At 32.6% G+C, this 19383-nt stretch overlaps 2 protein-coding genes across 2 annotated transcripts; both read right to left on the reverse strand.

Moving 5' to 3' along the window:
- Positions 1–540: 540 nt before the first annotated feature.
- On the reverse strand, positions 541–3264 carry LOC145322976 (chymotrypsin-like elastase family member 2A). Its single transcript, XM_080165364.1, has 5 exons — positions 3174–3264; positions 2333–2433; positions 1932–1988; positions 1079–1168; positions 541–627 (listed from the first exon to the last, which is right to left on the reverse strand). Exons 1-5 carry the CDS (start codon positions 3262–3264, stop codon positions 541–543), a joined length of 426 nt encoding a protein of 141 aa, XP_080021490.1.
- A 930-nt stretch (positions 3265–4194) lies between these two features.
- LOC145322977 (serine protease SSP1-like) lies at positions 4195–9099 on the reverse strand. The gene is made up of 7 exons (XM_080165365.1): positions 9057–9099; positions 8444–8498; positions 8101–8212; positions 7613–7661; positions 6065–6162; positions 5154–5212; positions 4195–4321 (listed from the first exon to the last, which is right to left on the reverse strand). Exons 4-7 carry the CDS (start codon positions 7641–7643, stop codon positions 4195–4197), a joined length of 315 nt encoding a protein of 104 aa, XP_080021491.1. The 5' UTR covers positions 7644–7661; positions 8101–8212; positions 8444–8498; positions 9057–9099.
- Between the last annotated feature and the right edge of the window lie 10284 nt (positions 9100–19383).

Genomic DNA, 19383 nt, shown 5'->3' on the forward strand with positions numbered 1-19383 from the left:
TTCTTCTTTTTTTATTGACCCTACGAGTCAGAGAGCCTGGCCAGCAATATAGTTATTAATTCTATAATTTTTCTTTATTTTTTTGTGAAAAATTGTCTATAATAATATGCTATACAAGATTTTTCAGTAATTCTAATCTACAGAAGGGATAATTTTGCTTATCATAATTGGAGGTTATGTATTGATTGCCTTATCCCTTAGCCTTCCTGGAATATGGCAGGGAATGTTTATGGGAGAAAGAAAACTCCTCCCCCATTTTCTTTAATTTTACACTCAATCCATTCTCTGGTAAATAAAGCATTTCATAATTTCTCCTTATATACAAAAGTAAAAGTAAAAGGATGTCTATCTGTCTGTCTCTTGTCTTGAGATCTCGCTATTACCGAATTTGCCTCTCCTTTACTTTAAATATATTTGGGGAGGGCACCTTTACCCTTCCAAAAGATATCTCCCTTGGAAAAGATCACCTCCCTAAAAAATATTTTTGACAAAACTAATATAGAAAGGGGAAGGTCAACTTAACCACCCCCCTTCATTTAGTCATTTTAACCATAGATGTTTTTTATTATTTGAAATGCCATTATTCCTGTAACGAGAGACGTCTGTATATACTCCTGGAAATCTCGCCTGATAACAAATTTAATATATTATTATTTACTTGTTTGAGGGGTGAAATACACTCATGTCACAAAAAAATATCCCCCCCCTTCCATTCCTTCAAAGTAATTATATTTTTATAATTTTGTGTGAGGGGTGGAGGCCAGGGGGTGCATCCTTTTAAGGGTTATGTTCTAACCCTCTCAAATAGCCTAAAACTATGATGGCATGACATTGACCTGTATCAACTTACAGACACGCATCCAGTTACTTTATCTAATACTAGCAGCTAGGCTCCTAGAGGCTTTTGAAGTCCCCCCCCCCCACATTTTCAAATCTAATTTTGGAAAGAAAAGTAATTACAAACTTTGGGAAGGGTAATTTTTTCTAAGGCGATTTCTCCTTGAAGTTGCTGGTACCCTCAAAAAATAGTTTAAACCTTCCCAGGACTTAATGGTTCAGAGTTTAGTGATCCTGTTACCTGAGCACAATCTGGTGGACCAAAGCTGACAATTCCTATCTGAAAGTGTTGACCGTTCTCCTCAACTGATAAAGGCCCGCCACTATCCCCCTAGAAAAAAAAAGCTTTATTAGTAGCGGATACTAATGCTACTCTATAATTCACATTGTCTCTAAATCCCTCCATCAGTCCATGACCCCATGGGGAAAATGTGATTTTCTTGGTTGCTATTCAAGAAAGATGAACTGCTGTTTAGTTAAGATCTCAAATGAGCATCCAGTGTGTAATTTACTTTGTTCGTTGGTCTGACAGTAATGCTAAAAAAATTAATATGTAATATTTTGTGATGAAAGGTTGCGTGAATTTTTTCTAATATATCCATTCTTGATTTAAACAAAATCTCCTTCTCAATATTAGTTTTCATGTTCCAGTTTTTACCATAAGATAAGGTAAAAGCTTAAATGTTTTTTACTTAGAAGCAACTTAATTATGATACAATTAACGGTATTATTTTCGTGAGAGATTCTTTCTAGAGAGCATAAATTTAGAAAATTCGTACAGGCAGGGGAATATTCATAATCCCCCAAAAAAGTAGGGCTATTTGATTTGAGCACTTAATATACTTTTCTCGAATTCATTCGAATCCAGTGGATAGAAACCGGTTCTCATGCATACGAAAAAACTATGTCTAGCATTATATTATATCCAGCTTTCTACGAATATAAAAATGTATAATCATAAGAATAAAACCAGTTTTTTAAGCCGATGCCTTCGGCACCTTGGGGCTAATAAAACTAGTTTTAATCTCATAATTGTACATTCTATATCCGCGGAAAGCTGTTTAAAATACGATGGGAGAAATTACTACACTTACATTACAAGAGTCAGTGATACCATCACCTCCAGCACATATCATAGCATCTGGTACAATCTAAAACAAGACAAAGATATTTTCTCATATAAAAATAACAAGATGCTGCTTTTTTAATCTTTACTTTTCAACTTACATTATAAATGCATTTTACGCAGAGTTATGCAGACTTATATCGTGCCAAAATCAGCATAAATCGGGGCTCGGCAGCCGCGTGTCAGCCTGTAAGCCTTAGGGAAATCAATCTTTTTAAAAACTTTAAAATTCAACTGGAAGTCTAAACCTGACCCAAATATGGCAATCCCTCTTTTAAAAAATCATCCAAACTGGTTTAAATTTGAGACTTAGTTGCTCTTTTTATATGGCTGCTGAGCCCAGCATAAATGTGTAAAAGGACATATTACCTCAAAGCTGTTTGTAGGACAAGTATTTGAGTCTGTAACATTAAGGTCAACCTCTTGGAGAGTGTTGGACTGTGGTCCCTCAGTAGATAGGAGACCCCAACCTTTAAATTCAAATTTACATATACTCATTCAAAAGTAACAAGTTGTCTTTCTGTCTATAGCGTAGGATATCTAGGACTGCTAGACTCATATGGTTCTCTTTCATAGTAAAGTGTTCTATGAAGGTTTTTAACTATTTTTGGTACCTCCATTCTTTTTAATTAAAAAAAATGGAAAAGTTTAGGCTCTATAGCAGGGGCCTCCAAGCTTTTTTTTTGTAGGGGGTAAAATGGCGCACTAAGCGCGCCACAATTTTTTTACCCCCCCCCCCCTTAAATATTTACCCCGGGGGTAAAATTTGCTTTGGGGGGGGGGGGGGTAATTACCCCCCCCCCCTAAAATCTGATTCAATTTTTTTTGTTAGAGATTCTTAATTTTTTTTTTGGGGGGGGAGGGGGGAAACCCCCTCCTAAATGGTTGGGGATGCCTACGGCACCCCCAGGGTAGGGGTAAATTTTAAATGGGGGGGGGGGGGGAATCCACACTTTACCCCCCCCCCCCTTGGAGGTCTATGCTCTATAGGCATATATTTATCATCCTGCACTGTTTTATAAACAGCTGTTTTATTAATTCTAAAATATATTACATCTCAATCTGTCTATTCGCCTCAATGGGCCGAAGTTACTGGTCAACAAAACAGGCATCCTCCTATCATTCTAATCGCATCAAATATGCACCAAAATATTTTTTCTTAGAAAATGAAATATTTTAAAGTTCAATTAAGGTTGATTAAGATTCTTACCTGTAACTGTAGCCGTTTGTCCAACATATTTTTTTCCAGCCTCTGGTAAACAAATTGGAGTAAAGACATTCAGATCAACATGCGGGTGCATAAATAAATAACCATCAAGGACAATTAATATTCAACCCGATTACTATGAATGAAATTCTTCCTCTGGAAGTTTGGTATTGGAGGAAAAGTTTGGACCTAACGCGGGAACGAGTTTTATAATGGGGAATGATTTACAAAGTATTTTCCATTTTTCATGTGATTAATTGTTATATTGTTACTTGGATGTTGCATCAGATTTTTATGTAATCTAATAAAGTGATGCTTACACTGGCTAAAATAACTCTACCTCCACCCATCCTACTACCCCATCCCTTCCCATTCTACTGGATTAACGAACTGACCAATAGATGAGGTCCATATTAATAATTTAAATTGACGACAAATTTTCCCCTGTCAATATATCCACGTATATCCTATATCCATTATCTGATTATAAGGAGTGTGTATTATGTTTAGCTGTGTATGTGTTAATAAACAAGGATGACAACATCCATAAAAGAGAAGATCTGAAACGGTAGGACAAACGAACATTAACACTGAATAATCAGAACATAAATGTATAAAAGTCGAAGCAAAATTGTGAGTAAATTTGTTGAAAAACTGCTTAAATACAGGATATAGTTTAAGGACATACTTAAATTTTTAGGAGTTGCTTATAGAGATGCTTCGCATATTGTACTCTATTGTCCTAGGAATCAGTACGTCAAAAAAATTGATCAAGCTGAAAATTTCATCACAGAAAAGTTTGTTGTTAAAAAGGTTAAAAAGCCACATGTTTAAAATGGACGTACGGACAATCTAGTAAAGATTATAGAATTGATACGATTTCTTAATTGTACCTAACTACTACAGGAATTATTATGCAAAGTTTGGATTCGAAAGGACATTCTAACCTGTTTAAATTAATGAAAAGAGCTATTTGTTTGTGACGTACGGATGGACCGACCCTAATTATAGAAAAGCTTCGCTTTTAAGAATAATAATGATTTAAATTTACCTCAAAAAGCAGTTCAATAAGAGCAACATCATGTTCAAAGTTTGCTGAACCATCAACATAGCTGGGATGAATGTGGATTGATTTGGCGAAAACATTAATTCTACAATAAAACAAGGATGGTGACAACATCCTTAAAAACGAAGATGTAAAACTAGACAATAAGGAAAAACGAACATTAACACAGGTAGAGTGTCAGTACTTGACAAATAGCACATATAACTGTGAATAAGTCTAAACAAAATTGTATGTAAACTTTTTGTAAATTGAGTAAATGCAGGATTCTGTCAGATGAATAAAAAAAAAGTTTTGTCAAAAAAGTTAAAAATCAGTTAACAACAAGAATGAAAACATCTATAAAAGCATAGCTCTAACATCAGTCAATCAGTCAAGGACAAACGAACATGTAGAGTGTCAGAACTTAATATATAGCATTTTATCTATGTATATGTATAAGTCTAAAAAAAATTGGTGCAAAGTTGCATAAATACAGGATTCTGTTTAAGGATATACATTTTAGAAGTACTAAAATGATTCGTTTAAAATACTAAACTGAGAGAAAAATTTTAAAATCAAAGCGTTTTTAAAAGTCAATCTTATGATTCATCAACCTTTCCTTTCCATTATTTTTTGCTTCATATATTTTAACCAAAAATCCATTATTGAATCCTTACATAATTGTAACAGGATGTCTGTCTGTGTATAATGAGGGATCTCGCTGTTACACTAATATACGGTTATTTTTACATTAAAACATCTCATGAATCCAGGGAATATTAATAGCTATAATAGCTATATAAATAAAAAGTGGGGTCGACTTTCACCACCCCACCTCAAGTTACCCTAGAGAAATCAAGGGGCGTATTTGCGGATAAACTATAAAGTAATAGGGGTTTCTTCCATTTAGATCACGCGAACAGCAAGAAAAGAGTTACCTGTTGGCATCGTTAGGATCATCAAAATCATGTTCTCCAAGAATAACTACAATCTCTAACTGGAATAGATATTTATCTCATCGTATTAAAGACAGCTTTCCGCGGATATTAAAATGAAAAATTATAAAATTAAAACCAGTTTTGTTATCTAGGAGGGGGCCGAAGGCCCAGACTAACAAAACTAGTATAACTTTCTTATTTTTATTCTAATGTACGTGGAAGACTGTCTGTAATACAATGCTTTACATGATTTATCAGTATGGCTGAGATCCGGTTCAAGTCCAGCGGATATTAATCAGTTTCGAAACCATAATGTAAAAATCGGATCTACTGCAGTTCACGGTAAAATATTGCTGGTAACGAATATTGCCAAAAATCTGCCTGAACGTACAGATCATACCCGCACACCATTTTAAGCGGTATAAGAAGGCCTACAAATAATCTGGAATAGACAAGATCCAATGATGTACAGGGAAAGCTTCACTAAAGAAAAACGCATATTTTTCGCGCATTTCTCTGCACTGCGAGATAATTATGCATTATTGATTTATGGCTATTCCAGATTATTTGTAGGCCTTCCTATGCCGCCTAAAACAGTGTGCGGGCATGATCTGTACGTTCAGCCGTTTGGCAGCTAGCAGCCTTTAAAATTCATAAATTTTTGGCAATATTCGTTACCAGCAATATTTTACCGTGAACTGCAGTAGATCCGAAATATCATTATTATCATTAATTATTACAGAGACTATAGTTTCATGTGCATGAAATTCATTTACCCCATAGATCTCAAGGGATATGACAATTGACATTATTATTATGACAAACAAAAAGGATATAAGGATAGAAATAGAAAAATTATAGAAAATCACGAAACCTTCAGAAAAAAAGATAGACAAATAAACTATACTTACGTTCCAGCAAGGTTTTTTAAAGCAATCATGATTATACATACAATGTGCAGCTGTCATTATCCATCTAGATGCTATCAAGCTACCACCACAGAAGGGCACTGAAATAGTTAGGTAGTTTTTAAAAGCGAAGCTTTTCTATAATTAGGGTCGGTCCGTCACGGATAGCTTTTTTCGTTAATTTAGACATGTTAGAATTGTCCTATCGATTTCAAATTTTGCATGGTGATTTCTTTAGTAGTTAGATACAAGTTAGAAAGCGTATCAACTCTATAATCATTACCAAAATGTCCGTACGTCCATTTTAAACAAATTTGTATGTGACCTAATTTTCCGATTGGTCTGATTTTTGATATACTGATTCCTGGGACAACAAAGTACAATATTATAAGCAACTCTATAATCAAGTCCTAAAAATATAACTATGTCCATAATCATTATCCTGTATCAAGCAGTTTTTCAACAAATTTACTTACAATTTTGCTTTGACTCTTATACATTCGCATTTTAAACATGTTGATTTTTTAACATTTTTAAATAGCTTTTTTCGTTAATTTAGGCATGTTAAAATTGTCCTATCGATTTCAAATTTTGCATAGTGATTCCTGTAATAGTTAGGTACTAGTTAGAAAGCGTAGCAACTCTATAATCATTACCAGAATGTCCGTACGTCCATTTTAAACAAATTTGTATGTGACCTAATTTTCCGATTTTTGATATACTGATTCCTGGGACAACAAAGTACAATATTATAAGCAACTCTATAATCAAGTCCTAAAAATGTAACTATGTCCATAATCATTATCCTGTATCAAGCAGTTTTTCAACAAATTTACTTACAATTTTGCTTTGACTCTTATACATTCGCAGTCTGATTATTCAGTTCTGACATTATACAAGTGTTAATGTCAGTTTGTCCTACCGTTTCAGAGCTTCGCTTTTATGGATGTTGTCATCCTTGTTAGCAACAAAAGTAGCTGGACAAAGTGTCGTAAAAATCAGCCATGTGACATCATAAAAATGAGGGAGATGAGAGGAAAAGTGGGAAAGAAAACCCCTAAAAAAAAGTTAGATAATCCATAATTTTTATGACGTCACAAGGCTGATTTTTTAGACACTTTGTCCAGCTACCAACGAAATGAATAAGCGTTTGTGTCAGTATGTGTTTTAGAAACCAGAAAAATGTAGTTTCTAATTAAAGTTAAGGAAATAAGAAGGCAAAATTAAGAAATAGAAGGTGTTCAAGGTGAGAGAATTCAGACATTGCCAAAAATCAATCGCACATTAAAAAACAAAGATGACAACAGCCATAAAACCCTAACAATAACTGATGTAGAGTGTCAGAACTTAATTAGCAGAACTTTAATTTAATGTTGTCCTAGGGATAATCATTAACGATGATAGAGTTGGTACGCTTCCTAAATCGTATCTAATTGTTATAGGAATATTCATGCAAAGTTTGAATTAGAAAGGACAATTCTAACATGTCTAAATTAATCGTTACGGACCGACCCTAATTATGGAAATGTTTTGCTTTAAAAAATACTTTACATTGTTTATAAGGAAACTTAATGGCAGCCATCCACGGGTACTCTAAAACCTGCAATAAATGTAATTATTTTCCACAGTGGCTTTGAAACCGATTGATATCCGTTGGATTGGAACAGGTTATCAGCCATACCGAAAAATCATGTATAGCCTTGTATTACAGACAATTTTCCACGAATATAAAAATGAAAATGATGAATCAAAACTAGTTTTGTTAGTCTGGAAATGGCTAACCACTGAACCGATATGATTCTTCTTTACATTGTAGCTGTTTATAGGTCCTTGAAAGGTTTGCATCTGTCTTGTTGGAGGGTACAACCACCCTCACAAATTTACCCCTCAAAAAAGATTGAAAGTTTGAAACCTGCTAGTTTGGAACCAAACAAACAATTTCAATAAGAGTACCCAAAGTTTTTGAGGTATTAGAACTTTGGGTATCAGTTTAATTTACAGTCCAATGTCCTCTCCCTTCCTGGAGAAAAATACTTTACCCCAGTTTCCTGTCCTCCAACAATCTTCTCATCATTTGAGGAATTGGATTTGATGACAGCATTTTTCCTTTTGTTCTTATTTTTTCCTCCTTTCTTACTTCTTTTCCTCCTCCTTGTTAATGGATATATGATTCACGTGGATATATTGACAGGGGACAATTTGTCGTCAATTTAGCTTGCTAATATGAACCTCATTTATTTGTCAGTTTGTCTAGTAGGAGGGGAGGGGATGTGGTAAAGGGGGGATCGTGCGGGGTATTTTTATTCCAGCCCCCTGAAAGCCTCACTTCATCAGAGTAGATGAAAATCTGGTGCTACATCCAAGTAATAGTATATCCATTACCTTGTATTCTTTATTCCACATTTGGTGTTCTTAATGCCTGACGTGTCACCGGTTCCTAAAAATTTATCAGGGCTCGCCTGCCGCGCCTCATTCGCGCATAAGACTCAAATTTAAACCAGCTTTTGTGCAAAAAAATTCGAAAAGATAGATTGTCTGTTTAGATAAAAGTTTAGACACCCAGCTAAATTTTCTGACGCGCGGATGCCAAGCTCTACTTAAATAATTATCATTTAGTGGTTTCCCTCAAAGTTTCTGGTCGAGCACAATAGTGGGAGAGGAATGTGTTCAGTTCTCAATATGCACTTTGAGGGAGAGCCCCCTCTATTTAGGAACAATTCTCATAAATTTAAAAAACTCTTTTGTACAATAAGTATAAATACAAGATTTTATTGCAAAGAAAGATAGTATGCGATCTAGCAATAAATTATAGAAAAATCACGAAACCTTCTTCAAAACAAGCATGACAGAAAGACCGACTAACCAAGTATATAATACACTGCATGTTAGTACACGAAAATTCTTCAACAACAGCCGGGAAAATCAAATTTCATCTAAAGCGTTACGGACGGACAGACAAATTGAATTATAGCTTCGCTACGAATAAAAATTAAACCTCTGCACTTGGGACAACAGGGAAACAGAAAGGTTGGGTTGAAGTTCCTAAAAAGATAGACAGATAAAAAAAAAGGATCTATATCTGTTTGTTTGTCTGTCTGTACCGAAGGACCTCGCTAACCGCTAAAACGATATGGTTCTCCTTAATAGGGTAACTTTTCATATATGTCCACCAACCTCCCAAGAGAAATCGCGCCTGGAAAAAATCACCTCTCCAAGAAATTTTTTTCATATTTCTTTCTAAAACTAAAATTAAATACGGGAGGGGGGAGGGGGTTGATTGACCAAAATAATATTTTTTTCTTTTTAAAACTAAAATTGGGTTGTCGAAATCAACCCCCCTCCCCTCTAGAGACATATCCGCTAGTGTTTTACATAGAGGCATAATATATATGTGTGTATAAGGACAAATAACTAAATCCATTCAAGGATGCTGTACGTATTGGGGCAAAAAATGGGGACAATTTTTAAATTGATTTGACGGGGCTGTTTATTTACGTCACAAGTGAGGGGAAAGAAAAGGGAAGGAGGAAAGAAACCCCCTAGAAAAGAGATGGGGGTATGACGTCACACGCCAAAACAATTTGAAATTTGTCCCCATTTTTTGCACCAATACGTACAGCATCCCATTCAAGGGACTCTGTGACAAATATAATTTATGTTTATAATTCTTTAGACCTAAATGGTGTTAGTGTCATAACTTACATGATAACAATCATGCAAGTTAGGCTTTTTTCAGGGGTGATTTTTTAGAACAGTTTAAATAATTTGAACAGAGAGAATAGCATGACTTATAGGCCAGGAGGGAGGAGACAATGAAATTTTTTTATTTCTTTAGCTTACAATTGTTGTTGGGGACTATTATCAGATATTAAATGTGATGTGCAAAAATGTAGTCTAAAGTTTGCACAAATGTTTTTAATTTACAAAGGGGTTCTTTTGTTTATTATCAATGCGGATGATATCAATTTATAGTCCATTGCATTATCCCCTAAAATGAGTTAGAAGTCAAACAATTGACGACAATATTGCATTGTTTATTTTGTGACAAATGACAAATAATTATTGGGGAAGATTAATTTTACATCAAGGACAACCTATGATATTTAACAGGGAGGTAGTGGATATTGGGCTGTTTATTACACTAGTCCCCAAAGAAGGTGTATTAACTTTTTTGCTTTTTATTTAAGATAGCTAGCAGGTGCTTTTAGTAAGTAGTAGATGTAAAATTTTTCATAGAATTCAGATATGTAATCGGTTTTTTTGTAGACCTCTTATTTTTAAAGTAATTTAAGTTTTTTACAAAAATAATTAAGTCGGTTTTAAGGTACTAAAACGCAACAAAATAAAAGAAGAAAATGGCCAGTATGAACAAAAATAGTAAGATCTTTAATTTGACACCTTACTTTTAAAATTCTGTTGAGTAATTATTGAAAAAATCTATTTTTTTAACTTCGGTTTAATAAAAACTTTAAACCTAAATATTTTCTCAAACAGACATAAAAAATATGGGTTCATATATACCTTTAGAATCAGAAAAATATTACAAATCTATTCTAAGCAAAATTGAAAAAGTTTTATAAAACTATAACAAAAAAAATAAGAATTTATTTTAAGAATCATAATTTTTGGCTTTAAAGGGTTGACTTGAACAAAACCTGAACAAAACCTAAACAAATGTACATACACTGTAACAGATATTTTTTAAACACAAGAAACAATAATGCATTTTTAACTGCATTGTTTTGAAGTTTATAAACAGACTGAAGCATACTTGTTCATAATTTTTCATTCTTTACATGTTATGTAAGTATCACTATTTTTATTGTAGTATCTATTGTTTATATTGTTTGAACATTATCCTTTTTTTTTGTCAATTCTATTGGTTAAGTTTTGAGGTGAAGCTTCTTGATTCGTCAATTTTAGAGATTTTTGATTGGCTAGTTTAATAGTTACAATTAAGTGTTGCCTGTAAAAATATAATATTTTAGGCCATTTTTATTTTTTAAAGTTTTTACTTTTTTTCAATTTTGCTTAGAATGGATTCGTAATATTTTTCTGATTCTAAAGGTATATATAAACCCATGTTTTTATGTCTGTTTGAGAAAATATTAAGGTTTAAAGTTTTTATTAAACTGCGGTTAAAAAAATAGATTTTTTTCAATAATTACTCAACAGAATTTTTAAAGTAAGGTATCAAATCAAAGATCTTACTATTTTTGTTCATACTGGCCATTTTTTTCTTTTATTTTGTTGCGTTTTAGTACCTTAAAACCGACTTAATTATTTTCTAAAAAACTTAAATTACTTAAAAAATAAGAGGTCTACAAAAAAACCGATTGCATATCTGAATTTTATGAAAAATTTTACATCTACTACTTACTAAAAGCACCGGCTAGCTATCTTAAATAAAAAGCAAAAAAGTTAATACACCTTCTTTATAAAATAACGTTTTCTGGTTCGTAGGCTTAATAACTTTTGGAGACTTTTAATAAATTTTGATTGGTTAGTTCATTAAGTTGAGTGTCCATACGTTGAAACCACTAATTGCGATCTGCAGAAGGGTTAATTTTGTGTAACATCATTGGGGTTGTACATAATTTTATCGGCTATTGTCTTATCCCATAAGATTCCTGGATATAGATTTTAATCTATGAAAATTAAATTATGTTTGGGTGGGCTAATGGTATATTGGTTTATTAGGGATAAGACAATGGACGATAAATCTATCATCAACGATGATTACAAAACACCCCTTCAGTAGATTAAATTCATTGAACACTACTATTATAGAACCAACCAATCAAAGTTCAATAACAGTACACAAAGATTTTGAGCCAACGAAAAACATGACATGGTTGCAAAATTTTGGGTTCCAGTGTAATTTACAGCCCAATGTCTCCTCCCTTCCTTTCTTACTTGTTTATTGATAGATTTATAGATTTTGATAGAATTTATCCTTATACATGTATAAGTAATGTATACAAGTAAGAGGATCTGTGTCTGTATATCTGTCTGTCCGCTGAACAGGTATGTTTGTCTTTACAGTTCTCAAAGTTATAAGGAAGGTTTCTACCTTTTTTTTTGGGGGGGGGGGGAAGGGTACCAACACACTTTCAAGAGAAATTGCCCATAGAAAAAATTACCTTCCCAAAAACATTTTTTTTTTCTAGTTCCATAATGGACTCTAGGGGCGTAACCGCTATTTATTTTTCATGCCATTATCTTTTTTATGATTATCAAAATCAATATTTTAGAGAAAATATTCTATTTGCCATAACTGCTATTCCTGAGAGAAATGCAAAATCATTTGTTTTCATATTCAATGTGCCAAAGAAAGTTCTGCATAAACCTGACCCCCTGGGGGATTTAAAGGGATTAGACAATATATGATAAATTGATCTTCATACTGTGCAATGCATCCCTAGTGATAATAAATAAAGTTTCACTTTCTATAGATTATAATAATTGATAGAAAAATTCATAACTGCTAGTATTTACCAACCAATCAAGATTTAATATGAATGGTCAAATGAGACGACCTGTATCTGTTTATTAAATTTTGGATACCAGTATAATTCAGGTAAAACCAAAATATTTCAACGGGGGCTTTTTGAGAAAATTAGATTTGAAAATTTCAAGTTTAATTTTCATCCCCTAGGAGTTGCCGCATAATCATGACAAGAAAAGCAAACATTATTTATTTTAGATTTTGAACAACTTTGCTTTTATGAAGTCTTTTATAAAACCTCTCTATATATGATTTATTTTAGGCTGAATTTTCGTGACCTTTGCAAAGCAATTGATAAAAATGACCATTAATTAACTCCCTTCAGGATTGGTTTTAGGAAGAACTTTATAAAAGCAAAGTTGTTCAAAATTTAAAATAAATAATATTTCCTTTTTTTCTCATGATTTTGCGGCAACTCCTAGGGGGTGAAAATTGAACTTGAAATTTTCAAATCTAATTTTCTCAAAAAGCCCCCGCTGAAATATTTTGGTTTTACCTGGAATAATCATGGTTTTATGTCTATTTTCACCATACATAGGTCCCAGGGCTCGGCACTTACTTTTGTCTTGATTCAATTCTAGCCCACAGTGATCTGCTACTAGAGATAGAAGTGGAAGATTTCTGTATCTTCCATAGTTCTATCCTTGTATGTATTGTATAATGTATATATTTCAATTGATATAAATGAGCATCATATTAATAATTTAATTAGCATAGAGGGAGGGGACATCAATAGTTATTGACCTTCTAATGACCTATAAAAAGATTGAATGTAAAGGAAAACCATATCGGTTCATCGGTTAGCAATATCCTTTGGTACACACAGACAGACACAGATCCTGTTACTTTTATATAAAGATTTGTATTTGAATTGTTTTACCAAAGTCTCTATGCATTAATATATGATCAGGGACTTTAAGGGATAAGACAATGGACTATGAATTTATATATATCCCCCAATAGTTTTAATTAAAATAATTGGTTGGAAAATTTGGACACCTCAGTATGCAACTATCCAATCCAATAAAAGTTCAAACAGTTTTTGAGCCAACGAATAAGATAACATAGTTATAAAAGTTTGCGTACTAGTGTATTTAATAGTTCAATGTCTCCTCCCTCCTTGGAAATAATAAATTCATAATTGTAATCTCTTCATCATCTTAAAAACGTCGTGCTTTGTATTTCGGGAATATGCACTTTTTCAGGGATATCAAGGGATGAGACATTGCCCGTTAAAATGATATACCCCCCCCCCCCCCATGATGATACACAAATTTTCCCTTCTGTAAATTACAACTATTGGTTGAAATGTATGGAACGTATGGCCTAATGACCAATCAAAACTCAATAAAAGTCCCCAAAGATGTGAAGCCAAAGAATAAGAAAACGTTTCAATAAAACTTAAGGATATAGTGCGTAATAAACAGCCCACTGTCCCCTATCTCCCTGCCAATTTTACCTTTCAGTTTCTTCATACTCTAGAAGTAGACCTGACAATTTATCTGGAAAACTCTAAAATAAAATAATAACATATCCAATTTATTTTATCTTAGAAATTAGAGACGTGCAGAAGGGGTTATGATAAGATCCATTACAAAATTAGAAGGGTTGGATATCCCCACCTTGTAAACACCGGCTAAACACCCCTCTTAAATCTAAGAGGCGCGTGAAAAAAATATTTGACGCTTTGCGCATCAAAATACCAATCAAAGAACGCTTTTGGAACATTTGTGAATGTAGATTATTTTGGAGTCTTGACACCTAGGAAGGTGTACTATCCATCCCCCTGACACTTAAATAACGCCCAACTTGCTGTCTTCAATACACCCTTGCGATTTTATTGAAAGGGGTGATATAATAATTTTGTTTATATTTACTAACAAACAATCCAATTAACAGTCTACCGAAAATATCAGATGAATAAAATGAAAAGAAAAATGCCGTTAAGTACAGAAATATGTACACTTTCTAACCAATAATCTAAATGGATAGTTCCTAAACTATTTTACTATTGGTCTAATTCAGTGATAGAACATCTATTCTTTCTATAGTCATTGGTAAAATTAACTTACCCTTTCTCCTCTGTTATAGCAATATCTACACTGTTGCACAAGAATTTAAAAATCTTTATCTCGTATTCATTTGAATCCGGTGGATAGGAACCGGTTCTCTTCCATACGAAAAAACTATGTCTAGCATCGTATTATATCCAGCTTTCTATGAATATAAAAATGTACAATCATAAAATTAAAACCAGTTTTTTTAGCCGGTGCCTTTAGATCTGGAGCATAAGGAAAAAGGATAAGAGGATGAATACTCACCCCTTTTTCATGGTAAAATACTACTTCCCCATCCCTAAATTTAGAAGCAGACGAAAATCAAAAACCGCCCAGGGCTTTTTGTAAGTCAATCATAAATAATAATGTGAATAAAAAGAAAAGCGATATTTAGCAAACAGCCGTGGGCGGTCAGAATCAGCTGAATGTTCATTATGAAAAAAATTTCCCCCTTTTTAGAAATAGAAGGATTCATCTTTCATGAACAAATTTTTTAAAATAAAAATAAAATTCTATGTAATTTTTAATTAAAACATTAAAACGAAAATATCTGATCTAATATTCTTGCCCTAAATATGGAAATAGTAAAAAGTAAAAAAATATTTTTTTAAATAATTTTTAATCCTCCCATTTGAAAAGTAGTGGAATAGCAATAAATTTTAGCGCGGCAACAGCGCTGAGTAGGCCTCTAGGCCCACTGCCTATTTTCGTCTTCTAGTTGCTTCGATTCCTCTCTTTTATTTTTTTCTCTATGTTTGTGTTACAATTTTTAATAGTTTATTTATGCATATTTAACCATGCTAAAGTTATATAAATATGATGTTGTAAAAATATAAAATTTAATTTTTGGTGTGTTACTGATGCAAAATTAAAGGGGTTAGATACATCCAGCTAGGTGTCTACCCCCCCCCCCCCCCTCCTTTGATAAGGGTCTACAACCCCCTAAAACAGTCAAGGGGGATGGCAAGGTAAAAAAAGTCACATCCTCCTTTTTTACATTGACTGAATTACACCCTTCGATTTTGGTTTAAGGAGGGTAGCAAAACTCTGCGAACGCCACAGATTTATACTTTATTTATATTAATAGACCGAGCTTTAAAGAAGAGAATTTATTATTAAAAAGTGTTTTGATATTTAGAAGCTAAGTTTAGCTTCTTATGGATAAACTTATTTTTTAGTAGCAAAGCCTCTCTAATTCAATTTGTCTGTCTGTCCATCAGTCTTTCATCCTACATAACTATATATTTATTGATATGGTTATCTATTCTACTTTATCCTTTTCTTCCCTTTTTTTCACGAATTAACATCTGCTTAATAACTAACGTTGTCCGTTTAACTATCCCATCAACCGCGATAAAGCCTAAAATCTAAACCCGATTTGATGCTTTTAAAAAAAAAAGATGGATCAGGTTTCAACTTTCAGCTGATTTGATTTATTTCCAAGAGGTTTACACATCATACATATCAGATAAATGTATATAAAATTAGTGATCAAAAACTATAAAACAAGTTATAACTTTTTTCAACCCTATCATTGATTAAAATGCACTTTTAGGTTTACTCATTACCAAAGTTGCACATAAAAACTCTTTTTACTAAGTTATTTTGCACAATAAATTCAAATCAACAATTAGGCGTTTTTTATAATGCAGTAGACCATTTTGTAGTTGGTTTTTGGCATTTATTTTGTTTAATTACTACATAAAAAGAGTTTTTATGCACTACTTCCGTAATTCTTAAACCTAAAAGTGCAATTTAATCAATGACAGTGTTGAAAAAACTTATAACATGTTTTATAGTTTTTGATCACTAATTTTATATACATTTATCTGATATGTATATCAAAAGCAAAAAGAACTATTTTCTTTAGATTTTCATACTTTGCAAAAATGTCTTGGTTACTTTTTGCACTATATTGACTCTAAAAAGGTTTCTATATCTGATTTTTACATTTAGGATGATAGATTTTATGCCAATTATTGTGTTTACATCAAGAAAAAACTTATTTTTTTGTTCCTATACCTTTTTTTTATCATAAAATGTGAGAAACTACTTTTTCCATATATAAGGTGAAAAAAGTAACACTAAAGAAAATTTTTTGCCTTAAGTATGTTCTAAACTTACAGATAAACACATTTCATAAAAATTTTTTTCTAAAACTGTCATTTAAGGCATGAAATTAATTTTGCAAATTAACATTGCAGATTTTTGCAAATAACTTGCAAATATGATTTCTGCGGATTTTCTAATTTACATAGGCGTTTTCTATGTATATTCCTCTTTCCAAAAATACCTCACTTGTCAAGATTGGATAAAAAATTCTTTGTGGTCGAGATTCCATAACTGTGCAGTATGTCCATACGTCCATTTTAAACATGTTAATTCTTTTACTTTTTTAACAACTAATTTTTATGTGATCTAATTATCCGATTTTTGGTATACTGATTCCTGGGATAACAAAGTACAATATTATAAGCGAAGCAACACAAGTCCTACAAAATGTAAGTATCTCCATAAACATTATTCTGTATCAAGCAGTTTTTCAACAAATTTACTTACAATTCTGCTTTGACTCTTATACATTTATATTATGATTATTTAGTTCTGACACTATACAAGTGTTAATGTCCATTTGTCCTACCGTTTCTTTGCTTTGCTTTTATGGATGTTGTCATCTTTGTTCAATTGTGTCCCACAAAAGATAAAATTTTTGAATAACAGGATTATAATAATTAGTTTTTGCCACTGCCTCTCAAGTAATGGATAGTTCTAAGGCGATACGGTACTGTGCTATTTGTCTGCTATTCTGTTATGAAAATTGTTGATTCTCTCGGATGCTATTATGTCTAGATGTTTGAATTTTCCAGTAAGATTTAAATGACAAATTTTGTACATTTTTTACATCTCTAAGCTTTGCTACCAATGGAAATATTATCATCCTTGTTATTTCAAATTGTCTGCCTATTTTTCATTTAACAGAAGGCTTTAAAAAATTGATTTTCTCCTTAATAAACATGAAAAATAGTTTTTATCTCGCCACCGAATCTAAACCAAGGAATTTTAAAGGGAAAAGACAATGGATAACAAATATGATTTTATGACAAACATAATTTTTCCCTTCATTAGATTAAAATTACATGCAGAGAAATTTAGACACTGTCAGATTTGTGAGACATGTATAATTTACAGTCCAATGTCCCCTCCCTCTATGAATCAAAACATATTTAGGAAAAGTATTCCATCATTACAGCAAATTTAAATATTATTAAAAAACTCTCTCTTAGATTAAAAGGATGTGTATATGTCCGATAAAATCTTAAAAACGACCGGACCGATAATTCCAAAACTTTCAAAGAAGTTAAGGCTCAGGGCTGGTTTTGAACGATTTAATGGGTAGATATAAAATATAAAAAAAATCTTTGGAAAAGACCCAATCTTGTTACCCCTGTACCGTTTTACAAGGACAGGTATAAAGGGGGGGGGGGGCGAAAGTGACACTTTTTGTAACCAAAACTAAAAGTCAACAAAGGAACTCAACTAAAAAAAGAGTTACGGGTCTAAGATTTTGCATGGCAGTTGCTTTATAGGGGTACATATGGAACTGTGAAAAAACGGCGGCGCAACTGCCGAAAACCGCCGTTTCCAGCCGAATTTTTGTTTGCCTTTTCTCGGCGGTTTTCGACGGATGCGCCGCCGTTTTTTCACAGTTCCATATTGTACCCCTATAAAGCAACAGCCATGCAAAATGTCAGACCTGTAACTCTTTTTTTAGTTGAGTTCCTTTGACTTTTAGTTTTGGTTTCAAAAAGTGTCACTTTCGCCCCCCCCCCCTTTACTCACAATTATAATACATAGAGCGCCTTTCCTACTAAAACACCCTGTATGTTTAAAAATACGAGTTTTAGAAGAGATATTTATTAATTAAAATATTAACTTAACAATACAAAAAATCACACATTATTGCTTCAGGTAGGGTATTGATTATTTCAACTGGACGGAATCACATTTTATGGTACTTCCAGTCAGGGATCTTAAGGGATAAGACAATGGACGGTAAATTAATATACATTCCCAACAATTCCAAAAAAATTTCCCTTCAGTAAAATGAAATGAAAAGTCTGGCCATTAGTAGTTTGGAACCATCCAATCAAAGTTATAATAATTACTAGGTTTGGGCCGGATATCCTGCAAATTACCGTATATCCGGCCGAATAACCGGATGTCCGGTTCAAGAAATCAGCCTGATATCCGGATTCCGGCCGGATATTAAAAATGGCCGGATATCCGGCCCGACCCTAATAATTGCCAAATATTTTGAGCTAACAAATAAGATAGCATGGTTAATCAACTGTGGGTACCAAAGTAATTTACAATCCAATATCCCATCCCTCTCTAGAATTAAGTAGAAAATCACAATTTTTAAGTAAATAAAGTAACTATTAGAACAAATAAATGCACTGGACTTAATATATCAACAAAAAATATATAATAATGTAAATATAAAGAATTATAGGAATGTTGGGTTGCAAATTTAATCACAAAATACTGTAAAATAAAAACTATTAAAAATTATAAAATTAATATCAAACATAAAATAATATAAAATAAATACGTGGTATCTTTCTAATTTGTGACATCATGATAAAAAAATGGAGCATTAAATCAATGTAACAATAAAATTAGATTTAAAGAAATTGAACAAAATCTTCTGGGCTAAGAAAAAAAACTTATTGAAAGGCAATTTGTTTGTTGTTTGC

Source organism: Acartia tonsa, chromosome 6, assembly GCF_053477335.1.
Source record: "Acartia tonsa isolate MP-2025a chromosome 6, ASM5347733v1, whole genome shotgun sequence".
NCBI classification, from domain to species: Eukaryota; Metazoa; Arthropoda; class Copepoda; order Calanoida; family Acartiidae; genus Acartia; species Acartia tonsa.